Source organism: Phaethon lepturus, unplaced genomic scaffold (assembly GCF_000687285.1).
Source record: "Phaethon lepturus isolate BGI_N335 unplaced genomic scaffold, ASM68728v1 scaffold4318, whole genome shotgun sequence".
Taxonomy (NCBI): Eukaryota; Metazoa; Chordata; class Aves; order Phaethontiformes; family Phaethontidae; genus Phaethon; species Phaethon lepturus.
This window is the reverse complement of record NW_010556929.1, coordinates 18,279-32,524: the sequence shown is the minus strand read 5'-3', so window position 1 is coordinate 32,524 and position 14,246 is coordinate 18,279. Positions and strand designations below refer to the sequence as shown.

Genomic DNA, 14,246 nt, shown 5'->3' with positions numbered 1-14,246 from the left:
TCTAACACCAAGCCAAAATCAACACCTGAAAGAAAATTCAGCTCATTAAAACTGAACCTAGACCAGATCCAGGTGGGGGAAGGAACCTATCCAAATCTACTAATTGTGTAATATTCCATCTGCTGTTGCTGAAAATGCCTGCCCCCCAAACTGGTGAAGAGTTTCACAGCTTTTAGGTTCTTTTGCTCTTCCAAACAGGACTGGGGAGGGGGGGGAGAAACTGGCAGAATGAAACATGCACTGATATAGGTGTTCGTTCCCCTCCCAGCAAAATGAGAGACTTGAGGACAAAAAAACCAACGCAGGTGTTCTGCTGCCACCACATGGTCATGAGTAGACCTAGGCAGAGTTTTAAAATAAAGTGTTTGTGCTTCTTCAGAATACATCAATTCACTAAGCCTATAATTTTTATGTATTTCCTTAACTCATCTCCAGCTGGGGCTACTTGTTCCAAATCCATCAGATGACCGGGTTGCCAGCCCGCCTGGTAGGTCTGCCCTGCAACTGGGTTGATCCAGAGGTTTCAAGGTTCATCACACACTCGGGCCTCAGCTCTGGGGTACAAAAGTTATTTTCAAAACGTATTCTGAAAGAGAAAATCAGCTTTTCAGCCAACTCAGGACACACACAGAGACTCACTCTGGAGTGACATATGGAAGGGGAGAGGTGGGATCTACCGCCCACTCTAAGACCTCTAGAGCAGTCCCTGGCATGACTCACGCAAGGTGGGGACATCACCACCGCTATTTATTCCAGTGACTCCTCTCACCAAAAAGCATTTAAAGAGAGTGAAAAGACTGCCTTTCTGCAGACATAATTTAAAACACCCTGTTGGCATTTTTATTTTTACTAAGCAAAGTGCTTTTTCTCTTTTGTGGAATGTGAACAAGTTTGTGAGATACCCAAATTAAAAAAAAAAAAAAAGCTCTGTAAATTAATGAGAGAAAGTTGCCAGTGGTTTTACATTTTGGTGACAAACATTTCCATCAGTTCTCTTAGGAGTCACTTCCAGTCTTTATTAATGAAGAATGACACCGTCTGATGCAGGCAAATCTTTGTACAGGGATGTGAAAAACACCGTCACTGAGGTCTAGAGGTGACAAAAGGCTGTAATTTTAAAACAGTTAGAGAACAAGTCTTAGGATGATTCAGCCACGTACCATAAAACAGGTTATAATTAAAATGTTTATTATCTCGTTGTATCATGAGAATTTCATGACCCCATGGCCGAATACCGCTTACTAGATTAAAGGGACTGCCTTAGGCATTTAGTGTGCCGCAGCATTAGTCCTTGTCTGATATCAGTGAAGTGCCATATGGATTGGTACATGGAACATACTGCTTATAGTGGGAACAGGCTGATTCCCATTACAATATCAGCCTCACAACGTGCTTGCCACTTCATCCCTCAAGGTAATTCACCAACCACAGGTACAGTCATATATCATCCTTTCTCCAATCTGCCTCAGAGGGACAGAATTTTGAGATGGGAATTTAAAAATTTAAAAAGCTTTAGGATCCATAAGATAAGCAAGTCAACTGGCTTGTGCTGAGTTGATTGGGGAGTCTGTGCTGATGTTCTCATTTAAGATTAAATTCAACATCAGCATTTGGGATGACTGTTTTCAGCTGTCATTGATGTTACTTGACCAAAGTTCAAGAAGAAGATGGCCGCAATAGCATCCTGTGTTCCAGAAGGCCACTTACGGTAACACAAATTACTGTCATTTATTTTACCCTAAAATACTTCCATTGACATATGTCAGTGCTTTATTGTGATGGTTTTGACCTCAGTGAAGAACTCATAGGAATCCTTTGCTCCCTCCCTTCCTACGCCTGAGGCTTTCATCCCACCAAATGGCAAGTTCAGATCTCTAACAAGCCAGCAGTTGGTCCACACCAACCCAGACTGCAGTCTTCGTGCCACCCGATGAACACGTCCCACATTGCTGGACCACACAGTGGCTGCCAAGCCATATTTCACACTGTTGGCTCTTTCAATCACTTCTTCTTCTGTATCAAATGCTACCACACATGTCACAGGACCAAAGATCTCTTCTTGCATACAACAAGATTCATCTTTGACTTCAGCAATAACCGTGGGCAACATGAAATAGCCTTTCTTGTTGCCAGTTGGGAGAGCCAAGGAATCCACTCCCTCTCCGCAGAGGACTCTGGCTCCTTCAGCTTGGGCTTTCTTCACATAGCTCCTTACCTGGGGAAGCAGCAGGAAAACAACACTGCTAAAGGACATTCAAATCCTGAGGGTCCACCTCTCTAGTCTGGGCATATCAACAGGAACCCCTGAATATCTCCAACCAGATCATGTTGCCTTTACTTCCTTCCTAACAACAGCGGTCATTCCCTAGCTTTTTGGTTGTTATACTTCCAGAAAAGTAAGGCTGGGTATTTCTTGATGTAAAATGATTTCTCTCTCTCTCTCTCTCTCTCTCTCTTTTTCTCTCCCAAACAGTTACTAGCCTAGCAGGCAACACTGCTGGCCTTTCTCACTAAGCACTCTCAAAAGGGTAGGGTCCTTGGTGAAAACACAAGTGGTCCCAGAGCCTCCCTTCCTTGTTCCTGGAGTTTGCCACGTATTCCAAGCCATGGTTCACTCATTTACTCAAAGGGATCAGTAACATTTTCCTACCTCACAGGCAGACTTGTTAAATGTTTACATGCCACTAGGATGATGAAGCCACAAATGCTATAGAAAATCTCATCAATAAATAAAGCTGTTTCCATGGCTGCTGCTACCATATGCTATCTTGAACACATAGGACATGCTATTGATCTACTTCTGCTGTTCTGAAATCGCTGCCTGGTTTCTCTCCCTATAGAAACACCACAGAGATACACCCAGGCTTATTTCTCTTTTTCTTCTTTTAACCGCCTTGGTAGGTCTCAGAAGTCCTCTGTGGTGCCACAGATCGAGACTTGTGAAGTGGGTGTTTCTGCCACTCTACTTCTGCGCAGGCCTGGAGAACCTGCTGAGGCATCAGGAAGCATGACAAAGGTTTGTCCTTCTCTCTCTCTGCAGTTTTCGGTCTGCTTCTTGCTTACACTGATTGTGTCAGATGGTTTTGGGATGTGAGCATCTGCTCTCCTGAACTCTGTCTGACACCATAAAAATTCGTTTCATATAAGCCACTAAAGCAGACTATGTTTAACTGTGCACCATATCAGCTTCCCTCTACCCATATGCAACTCCAAATTACTGCAAGCAGTCCTAGGAAACTGTCTTGTACTCCCCAGAATTTGACAAAGAGTGATATAAAAATAAAACTCTTACCTTGTTAACTATCTTATCATGCAAATAAGTGATGTCAGCAAATGCAATATTAAAATCAATTAAAATGTTGCTGAACTGTAAGATTGGTTAGTATAAATTCAGGATTTAAATTTACACATTTTGAATTATTTCACTTCAAATGGGAAAAAAATATTATTTGTCATTTTAAATTATTTTCCCCATGGAGTTGATTCTTCTGGATTAATCACATGATACCAGGCCACAGGCAACTGAAACCTTATGAAAAAGATACCTTAGAATGGCTTTGAACCATCACCCCTCAAAGCTAATCTGGGAGAGGCCATGGTCCTTTCCATACACCTCTGAAATCACCTTTTATAGGCCTCTAACAGATGAGATGAGATCAGGTAAACTCCATGTAATATCACCTTTTCTAGATGCTCTTTACTTATTAGTGCTCCCACGTTGACTGTAGGATCTGAGGGGTTCCCAACCTTCCACTTCTTAGCCTCCGCCACAAACCTCTTCAAAAACTCACTGTATATGCCCCTCTGAACAAAGATCCTGGAGGTGCAGAGACAGATCTCACCCTACCAAAAAGAAACAAAAACAATAATATTAGTTCCCATTACATTGTACTATTGCGTATGAAGAGTCACAACCCAGAATGAAACTTGCGTCCCTGCGTCCTCAGGAATGCAAACTACATTCACCAACACTGCAAAGCAGCATTTTTCCCAGATGAAAAAAAGAAGAAAAAGACAAAATAAAAATAACAGGATTGTACAGTCACTTACTAATGCAACTAAATTTGATTTTTCATTGATTACATGTTGTCTTCTCCAACATTTTCCATAGGAAATGTGATTTTCAGTTCTGAATGATCTGTCTTCATTTCCTGATAAACTCTTTCTAGTACCCAGATATTTTTCTGAACATCTGCCCTGATACAGTTTCATGGCTTTGGTGATCTCTCCTAAGGGTGGTGATGAGGGAAGAGGAAGGTTGATAGAATTTTGGGGGGAGACTCCTAATTTAATTCCAGAAAATCAGTAAGCTTCCCACTTACTTGCAGGGTGGGATTTAAAACAGCTGTTTTCTGGAAGGATAAGCAATATTACCTATTTTGAGAGGGATAATGACACCTTGCTATTTTCTGATGGAGAGTACTAGGAAGAGCCCTTTATTATTTTGTTTCCCTGCTTGTGGAATTGTATTGGGTTTGCATGGCAAAGTTTTGGTAGCGGGGCAGCTGCAGGGGTGGCTTCTGTGAGAAGCTGCCAGAAGCTTCCCCTGTGTCCAGCGGAGCCAGGCCCAGCCGGCTCCAAGATGGACCCACCGCTGGCCAAGGCCGAGCCCATCAGCGACGGTAGTAGCGCCGCTGGGAGACCAGAGTTAAGAAGGGGGAACAACCTGCTGCTCAACAGCAGCTGGAGAGAGAAGTGAGAATATGTGAAAGCAACAGCTCTGCAGACTCCCAGGTCAGTGAAGAAGAAGGGGCAGGAGATGCTCCAGTCGCTGGAGCAGAGATTCCCCGGCAGCCCTTGGTGAAGACCATGGTGAGGCCAGCTGTTCTCTGCAGCCCATGGAGCTCCACGCTGGAGCAGGTGGATGCCCAAAGGAAGCTGTGACCCCATGGGAAGCCCACGCTGGAGCAGCTCTACTCTGATTTGATTGGTAATAAATTAAATCAATTTTTCCCCAAGTCGAGTCTGTTTTGCCTGTGACGGTACTTGGTGAGTGATCTCTCACTGTCCTTACCTCAACCCACAAGTGGCTCATTATACTGTCTCTCCCCTGTCCCGCTGAGAAGGAGAGTGATAGAGCAGCCTTTGCGGGGCACCTGGCGTCCAGCCAGGGTCAAACCACCACAGGAATAACGAAAATCTTTTCATATTTTTTTTATTTGCAGTTTGCCTATGAGCCAGCATCTTGAAACAGACCTTGAAAATTCAGGATTTGGATCCAAAGGTACGTGCACATGCGCACACACACACCGCTTCAGGCACATGCACACCTCCTGCTGCAAACAGGTTTTATACGTTACCGAGCTCGGAAGGTACCTGGTTGGCAAAGCTGGACCTCAGGGTCGTGGGGATGCACTGGGTCAAGTCGGCATCGTCAAAGATGATAGCGGGGTTTTTCCCTCCCAGTTCCAGCGAAAGCCGTTTGCAGTGTGGAGCACTTTTCTCTGTGATCCGCTGGGCTGTCAGCGTGCTTCCCGTGAAGGAGATCAGAGGCACGTCGGGATGGCAGACGAGGGCTTCTCCTGCCTTGGGGCCCGTTCCAAAGACCACATTCACCACCCCGTGCGGTACTCCTGATGGGAAGAAAGGCACACAGTCATCGTACCCTTTCCCTTGCTCTGCGGGTTTCACTTCACTGTGTTTTGTCTGTGAAGTTAGAAAATTGCCAGTAGCTCTAAGGTGGCAAAGACTGACCGTTAACTCATATAGTAGCTGAAATGCATGACGTTTCATAACTCTGGGAGTCACAGGTTAAAAGATAAAACCAATTCCACTGATCAGTGAAGCTTGCCTGACATCCACCATCAGACACTCAGTTTTCATTCATTCAGAGAAGCAGCAGTTGTCCTCCTAGTTTTTCTTAACAGTGCACCAAATACAGCCACAACGCAGCCACTGAGAGCGGATTCTCACTCTCTTACACCCTCGTGGTCCCTTGGCTGGCACCACAGACTTACGACACCCTTAAGCGGAGTGTAGGAGGGGTAAAGGAGGCACAGGAAGACTTTTATGAGAAGGTAGTGGCAAAAACTGAGCAACAATTGGGGTGGGGAGATGGGGTAGTATGAGGACAGGGAGAGATTTTTATTCTCCAGTGCAACATTCAGCTACAGCAAACAGTCTTTCCCAAATTCTTTGAGCACTGTCTGATTTCTACAACAAAAAATCAGTGCACAGTCAAGCATTCCCACCCCATTCCCTCTCCCTAGCACACTACGGGACTTACCTGCTTTCTCCAAGAGTTTGCACATCATCCAAGCTGTGACAGATGTCATCTCACTTGGCTTGGCAACCACCGTATTTCCACATGCAATGGCAGGAGCTATTTTCCAGGTCAACAAATACAGTGGCAAATTCCAGGGACTGATTAAACCAGCTACAAAGCAAAAACACAAAAGACAGTTCAGTCTGCTGAGAGACAAAACTCTGTTATCTAACCTTAAGCAGTTATACACCAGTTCAGATTTATGAAAGGAATTTGGCTGTGGCTTTTATTTCCAGACGATTGTACTACAAATTTGCAGCTAGAAACATTTCTCAGAGGCAGATAATTTTATATGATTTGTGCAAAGGATCCCAAACGTGACCAGCCAAACTCTCTGAATCAAAGCTTTGCTGCTTCTCCAGGGCAGAATCTTTTATTCACAGCAGCTTTTCAGTGTTTTCTAGGAATATTAATGCAAGGTTAGCCATGAAAACTACGTACATCAACTGGTCTGTGGTAACATTCTGTATTAGCCAACAGCAAGTTAAGGTAAAGTGTGTTAGCTCAGATCACTCTTGCTTTGTCTTGCTTTCCCCCCCAACCCCAGTTTCAATACAAAAAAGAGCATGCATAACATACAGTGCATATTTTCCTGATGAATTTTAGCCCAACTTATGAGTTTATCAGTGTACAAAGCACTGTTTCCATAAATTGCTGAATGAACAGAATTTTTCAGTAATTGCCTTTAGGAATACTTTCACCTTATATGTATATAGGAGATAGTGAAAAACAATCTGTAATTGTTAGCTGTGATTGCTCACAAAAGCCACAGAATTTCTTGCTGTTTGATGGAGCAGATGCAGTGAGTGATTTTTCCTTATGAGAGTAATTTTACCAGAAGTATTCATGTCCTACACTGCTCACAAAACTTAAGTAGGTCCTCTAGGTTAGCAATTTTATATTTAAATAATTCAAGTGTGAATGTGGAACATTCATATGTATTTAGATAAAACACCTAATTATGGAATCATTATGATTCCATTACTCGTCGGCTCAGCACAGACACTTTAATTTCCGAAGCAGTTTGCAGCATCTAGTGGCCAAGTTCAGCAATTCCCCAGCTAAAAGCCATTTAGCCACCTGCGTGCATCCCAGTCACAGGCTGAAATCATAGAACCATAGAACAGTTTGGGTTGGAAGGGACCTTTAAAGGTCATCTAGTCCAACCCATTTGCCATGAGCAGGGACATCTTCAACTAGATCAGGTTGCTCAGAGCCCCGTCCAACCTGACCTGGAATGTTTCCAGGGATGGGGCATCTACCACCTCTCTGGGCAACCTGGGTCAGGGTTTCACCACTCTCATGGTGAAAAATTTCTTCCTTCTATCTAGTCTGAATCTGCCCTCTTTTAGTTTAAAACCATTACCCCTTGTCCTATCACAACAGGCCCTGACAAAAAGTCTGTCCCCATCTATCTTATAAGCTCCCTGTTTAAAACAGATGCTTTTTAAGGCATGTAAGCATTCTTTTTACCATGAAGTAACATAAATGATTTTACATAAAGTTGCTCATGCTTTAGCACAGGATCCAGACACAATAAATGTTTTTGAAAAATCCTCTTTCTGTGTCGAGCCACTGCTGAGGCAGATTATCTGCCAAGCTTTTCAGTGTTTCAGGAGCACCATACCAACTCCCACTGGTGCCCTCGAGGTGTAATGTACGCAGCCCATGGTTGCCATCTCGGTGCACTCTGTCGTGTGATGAAGGATGGAAGAGGCAAAGAATCGGAAGTTGTACACGGCCCGCGGGATGTCCACTGTTCTAGCAAACGTAATAGTTTTTCCTGAAATGAAACAAAACAAGCACGCTGCTGTGTTATCATGGGCAGAAACAGTGCTTCAAACTCTGCTCTGAAAGCTGATTTGCATGTTTTTGGGGAAATATTTTTTGTCTTGCACCCAAGTAATCCCTGGCACGGTGCAACCACAGTCAGTGACAACAGCTTCCCTGCAGTAGCGCGTTCCAAATATCTAACAACTGAAGTCAAAGTCAGCAATTCTGAAAAGCAAGAATGCCACGGGAATCCAAAATCAGTGACTTCTGCAAAGATCATGCACATCAACTCTAATTTGCTCCAACAGTTCATACCATACTAAAAATTTGGACCATATCCTCCATTTCAATATTCAACAAGACATAGTATATTTGAGATCAACAGTTCCAATTTTTACCCTGATCCTTTGACTCTGCCTGTGCAAATGCTTCCAGGTCATGTTCAATCAGGTCTGCCAATTTGTTCAGGATCTGAGATCTTTCAAATGGACTTTTTGAGGACCAAAATGGGAAGGCAGCTTTGGCAGCTTTGACAGCAGCTTCCACCTAAAAAAAGCAAAAGAGGGATAGTGAATGTTAATGAAAGGCCTTAGAAAGAATTTCAAAAAATCAGCAGATGAATTCATATTTGAGAGGCTAATAATCCAGATCACATTGTTGGGAAGACTACATCTCTTCAGAGTTGTGACTATTGATAGCTTCTCCATTTTCCGCTTCTCAGGACACTATCCCATAACCCAAGAAGTGTTATTGAAATAGAGTATCTAGAAAAGAAACTGTCACCGTACCTCTTCCTTTTCTCTAAATTTCAGCAACTTGTGGGCCTAAAGGAAATGCCTGGCTGGTCAACTGGCACCAGCAAGTGCCGCTGTCTGAACTCATGCAGAATCTTGTTCCTCATGAGGGAAAGTGCAAGAATCTCCCAAAGCAAATGCAGCCTCAGTCTAAACGTCCACAGTCCTTTCAACATGGGACTTCAGCCACACCAGGCAGTGATAAAGTAATGGGCTGGGGAAGGAACACACTGTTTTGCTAGCATTTGATTTCCCCTTCCCTTTCCTCCAGCCGGTTCAAGCAAGGACTGAGAATAGACATTCAGAGAAAGTTGTTAATCTTACCTGATCACAGCCAGAAACTCATTAATGCCCTCACGGGGCGGGGGTAGCCCAAAAAACCCAACACAAAACAAAAGCTTCTTTCTAAACTCTTGGTGTTTAGTCAGTTCTCTCATCAGATACCTAATGAAGTCTACATATATGAAAGATTATTATATGCATTTATATGGATGCACACCAGTCTTGTCAGTATTTCGCCTGAGATGTATGTAACCGCTGCATGGTCCTTCAGTCTGACCTTTCTGAATAGTGGTGGATTACCAGCACTTTTCTGAAGCAGACTAGGCTTCAAAGAATTAAAATTCACCAGAAAGCTTTCTCTTCCATTAGGCATTTCCTCTGGGCTCCTAAATGGAAGATACCTGCATCTATTAATTTATAAGCAGTTCCTTCTTGATGTTTACCAGTCTCTCAGATTACTAAAGATGGTTACTAACATCCTTCCGTATTTTAATTAACTGCCCTATTTCCCAATTTTTTTCTTCCCATGTATCACTTCTTTATTGCTTCCAGTGTCTAATTTATGCATTAAGGTGGGCTTTTAGCCAAAGCTGTCTTAGCTGGTTTCCCATAGTTCTTGCTCATAAGCTTCTTCAGCTTTTGGAAGTCTGCCGAAGTCAATAACTAGGAGGATGCTGATGTAAAATTAATCAGATCATCCTGACCTCTCCTAGTACGGCCATATTGCTGGTTCCCATGCAGTCACTGAAGGCTCCTTTCCACCAATTCCACAAAACTGAGTTCCAAAGTTGTTCCTCCAGACCAAGTGATGGGTGTTATAAAAACCACCACAAAATCATTTATAGACACTCCGACGATGTTTTACTAAGGAGGGCACGAATGTTTAAGCAGGCGAAAAACCTCCCCCCCTGCCCCCCCCGCCATGCACATCAGAATTTATGGTCTCCCTAAAAATAAGGGCCAGAGTTGGAGGCCCAGAACGATACCGGTACGGAGGCCAAGGTAGAAAATAAACTAAGGCGCAAAGGCCACACGGGTCACTGGCCAAGCTGAGAAACTTAGACTCTACTCTTCCGACTGCAGCTCGACAACCTACTGCTCAGGTGCCGAGGGCAGCGGGCCGCCAGCCACCGGGGCCAAAGCAGGCCTGGGAAAGGGGAACCGCAGCTTCCTGAGCGAGGCAGGTGTGGACGGCACGCTACCCTGAAAAGGTGCACCCACTGTGAAACCGTACCCCTTTGCCAATTAACTTGTTCTTCCACCCTTCCGTCATTAGGTGCCATTGTGGTGCTGCTTCTCGTCCGCCCTCCCCTCTGCGGCCTTCTCCACCAGGTGCTGCCTGCTTCAAGAGAGGGCTGACGTGACGTTGAGGGTACTGCATTTTTAACCCGCCGTTAGGTTTAGAAGGAGGAGGATGATGATGCATTTTCCCAGACAGCAGAAAACTAGCAAAGGAATGAAATGGCAGCAGATCGATCTAAAAAAAAGTAGGCGGAAAAAAAGGAGAGAGATTGGTACAGAGAGTGTATAAAGGTTGAACAGTTCCTTAGCTTGACTAGCAAAGAGCAGCAAAGAAAGTTAAGCCACAAAGAAAACACGCGTAAGAATTCAAGTATGAACTCGTGTGTCTGAAACACTTCCTTCTGCTTTCCTCTTCTGCAGAAGACAGACACAGAGGAAGAACACACAATCCAGGCCTGTCGTAAAAGATTGATAGCAAGATACCCAAAACTGCCCTCAGGACATGATGTTTGCTTTCCCAGGGAATAACACACAGGAGCAAGTTTCTTTAGAGAGAGATTTTATTTTTTTTTTTTAAGGAGATATTTGCCAGGACTAATTAGCCCTCACCAGCCAGTCTTTTAGAGATACAGGACACCCGCTCAGCTTGCTTTGGTGCTGCTATTTGGAATTTAAGACATCTAGGGGACATCTGGGGGACAAATTAGGCCCTGGGAAAAAAAAACAAACCCAAACCTATTTGGTGTTTTTGTCAGAAATCGGCTGAAATGGTCACTGCAGCTGACCTGGTGCTAAATCCCAGGGTCAGCAACAGATTTGCTGTCTGTCTCCATTCTGCCTTCTAACCTTCCACTAAAATTAACCAAGAAAAAAAAAATCCAACTGGATGTTGAGCCTTGCTAGAAACCAGCATCCCAAGTTCTTTGTTTAACCTGGGTCTAGATGGTTATTTTGACATCTCTAGATACCCTCTTAGTAGTATGTGATGGCATCTTCCCCTGCAGCATATTCCATCAGTGACTAGCGGTTGCCAGCTCTGCAAAGCCCAACCTTCTTGTATAGTTGTCTAAAGGCAGGAGGTAAAGCACTCACTGACTTTACAGGTGTTTAAACTGGGTTCCTGCTGCACAGGAACCTACGCACAACCACTGCCTCAGAAAGTTGAAAGCGAAACGCCATTGCTCTTTAGTGTATTTGAGATATCTCTCCAGAGTGGCCAGAAGCCTACTTTTGTCAGGCTGTCCTGGCATTCTCACATCTCTCTCATTTTAATGATTTTGCAAATGAATGAACAGGAAGATTTGCACCTGCACATCAAAGAGAAGTCTTTTCAGGTATAATTAGGGTTAGAATGAACTTACACAGATGTATTCTAGCAAACCCAATCTGTTACTCTTTAACCCCATGGTCATCAGCATCTAGTACAATATTTACCCAGTTGAAATTACAGTGCAAAGGTTTCTGCTGAGAGAAGCAAAAAGAGAAAAGATGTCAACAGCACTGAAACGCAAGTGAAGGGAACAGCTACACTTTTGTTGTTGAAAAGAACAACAGCTTTTGTTTTTTACAAACAGTAGCAATACGTTTGTAAAAAAATTTTGAAAGTACTGTATGCTACTTGTCAATATTTTCCAAGCCTTTTGTGTTACCTAAGCTTTTCTAGTCGTTTCTCTCTCCGGTAAAGCTGAAACACTACGTTGGACACACACTTGCAGGTCCCTTATAAAGTAGCATCAATGAAACAGCAGCTCCCCAGGTGAATGTCACATTGCCCATCCACACCTGAACACGTATAAGGTGCCAGGAAACATTCATCCCACTAGAGAGCGCAGGACTAGGAAACATTACATCGATGCACAGGACAGGCTACATAAGGAAACGTACACTCATCGCAGCCACTTCATCACCTCCACTTAACACCCAACGGCTAATACCAAAACCAGAGAGGTCTGGAAGCTTTTTGCCATCTTCAGGAAAGAGTCAACAAGCCAAAAATCCTTTTAAGTGACAACTGCAAATCATCAAGACACTAAGGCAGAACACGGATGTATACAGTGCCTCTAAGTTTATTTACAGAACAATAAACCCTTTTTTCTCTTACAGATTGTTTATACTTACAGCCAGTCTGAGCATTATTGTTAACTTATGTACAAGACATCTCCCACGGGAGCTGAAGGAGCTCCACTGAAGTTACTGAAGCTTTGTTGATTTACCAGCCTAGGATCCAGCCTGTAACTTTCTAACAGCAAAATGTAAAAAAATAACAGTATTCACTGCTGCAGCAATCGATTACACAGTGGTACAATACAATCAAGAACTTACTCACTTAAGCATTAAAGTCTTCATCATTTTTCTGTTCTCTCACCTCCAGCCTCTCCCACTCAAAATATTAATGTTATATGCATTTAACATTTTCACTTCTTTGTACATTTGGATAGTACTCACCTCCTCTTTGCCACTGTCTGGCACCCTGCAATAGACATCCCCAGTGGACGGATTATAGGAGTCTATGTAGGAGGAACAAGGAACAAATTTCCCACCTATAAAGTTTTCCAGCACTAGGAGAGCCTTTGAGTGAGCCATCGTTAGCCGCTTGCTTCATCTGTGATTTTTCTCCTATGAGGCATCAGTTTAGATTAGTAGGTCTGTACGTATTTGCACAGAGAGTCTGAACTCCTCCCCCTCTCTCTCTGTCTTCCCTGCACCACTCGCTCACGAGTGGGAAAAAACCCTGGCAACAACAGCAGACAAGAGGAAAGGGGGAAAAGTTACTATTTCTGTGACACTTGGATCTCTCCTAGGAGTTGAAGCAGGGAGGCAGGATCAGCTTAGTTGTTAGAAAGGAGCTCCCCTCTGTCTACAGGAAATAAAGTACAGAAGAAGGGGAGAAAAAGAATGGTTTGACAGGGAAATTTCTCCCTATACAAGTTTTTCAAGCTACAGTCTGAAGACATTTTGCAACATCTATACAAAATAATTCAAGACCCAAACACCTAGCCAGGGACCTGCTCCTTACCACCAACAGACACAGACAAAAGGCACTTGGACTAGCATGTCTGCAGCTCACATTCACTACTTTGTCATCATCAACATTTCTCCTTGTAACCCCAAAAATAATGCTTCTGCCAAAACAGAAGGTTTTAAATGTAAGAAACTCTCTTTTTTTCCACCAATATCCCCAGACATCATACACCACAAGCAGCTGAGTGGCCCTTCAATTCAAAACAATGGAGAAGCTCAGTCCTACGTGGTACACTCTGTGGTATGTTGTCAGAAACCCAGTTTTTAAAAAAAGCAGCAAGACACAGGATTTCATGATTTCCCTTCATAGATATTCCAGTGGAAGCCCCTTACTATAAAGCCTGTTACATATAATTAGGTTTTTCTTTAACTTCCCAAGAACCCAAACTGTCCAGTAAGAGCTATGTAAAAGCCATTTTTCTCCAAGAGAGAATACTTTGATTATCAAATTGCTCTAAGGTTGCATGCCACGTTCTTGCACTCCAGAGATATTCAAAACACTACATCCATATTGGACAGCAGTATGTTGTCACCAGGAGATTGTGAATATCTCAATCAGCAGTTTAGAAAGTTTTTGCACCCTAGACCACTGCCAAGCCATCAAATTTCTTGTGGATCAACATGCAAATATATTGTGATTGAATAAAGGTGATATATTTTTGTTACACAACAACAGATCATTTATGCATCAACCAACTAGCGACTCTGGGCAGAGTTCAAATTAGTGCTGAAAGGTAGTGCAGTCATGTTGAAACCTAACTGGATTAGGCAATACCTCTGGCTCTCCCAAGCTACAAACGGGGAAAGCAGGCAGTTGCTTTTCTGTCATCACAGAATACGGAGTCTCAAAACTTAATGCAACCATGTGT

At 43.4% G+C, this 14,246-nt stretch overlaps 1 protein-coding gene across 3 annotated transcripts; it reads right to left on the bottom strand.

Moving 5' to 3' along the window:
- Window positions 1-1,713: 1,713 nt before the first annotated feature.
- ALDH8A1 (aldehyde dehydrogenase 8 family, member A1) lies at window positions 1,714-12,980 on the bottom strand. 3 transcript variants are annotated; one of them, XM_010292601.1, is made up of 7 exons: window positions 12,802-12,980; window positions 8,437-8,584; window positions 7,893-8,048; window positions 6,227-6,376; window positions 5,317-5,573; window positions 3,682-3,843; window positions 1,714-2,215 (listed from the first exon to the last, which is right to left on the bottom strand). In XM_010292601.1, exons 1-7 carry the CDS (start codon window positions 12,937-12,939, stop codon window positions 1,763-1,765), a joined length of 1,464 nt encoding a protein of 487 aa, XP_010290903.1. In that variant the 5' UTR covers window positions 12,940-12,980; the 3' UTR covers window positions 1,714-1,762. The 3 variants fall into 3 exon arrangements, with proteins under 3 accessions (XP_010290903.1, XP_010290906.1, XP_010290904.1); XM_010292604.1 differs by lacking the exon at window positions 3,682-3,843; XM_010292602.1 differs by lacking the exon at window positions 6,227-6,376 and having other exon boundaries at window positions 12,802-12,946.
- Between the last annotated feature and the right edge of the window lie 1,266 nt (window positions 12,981-14,246).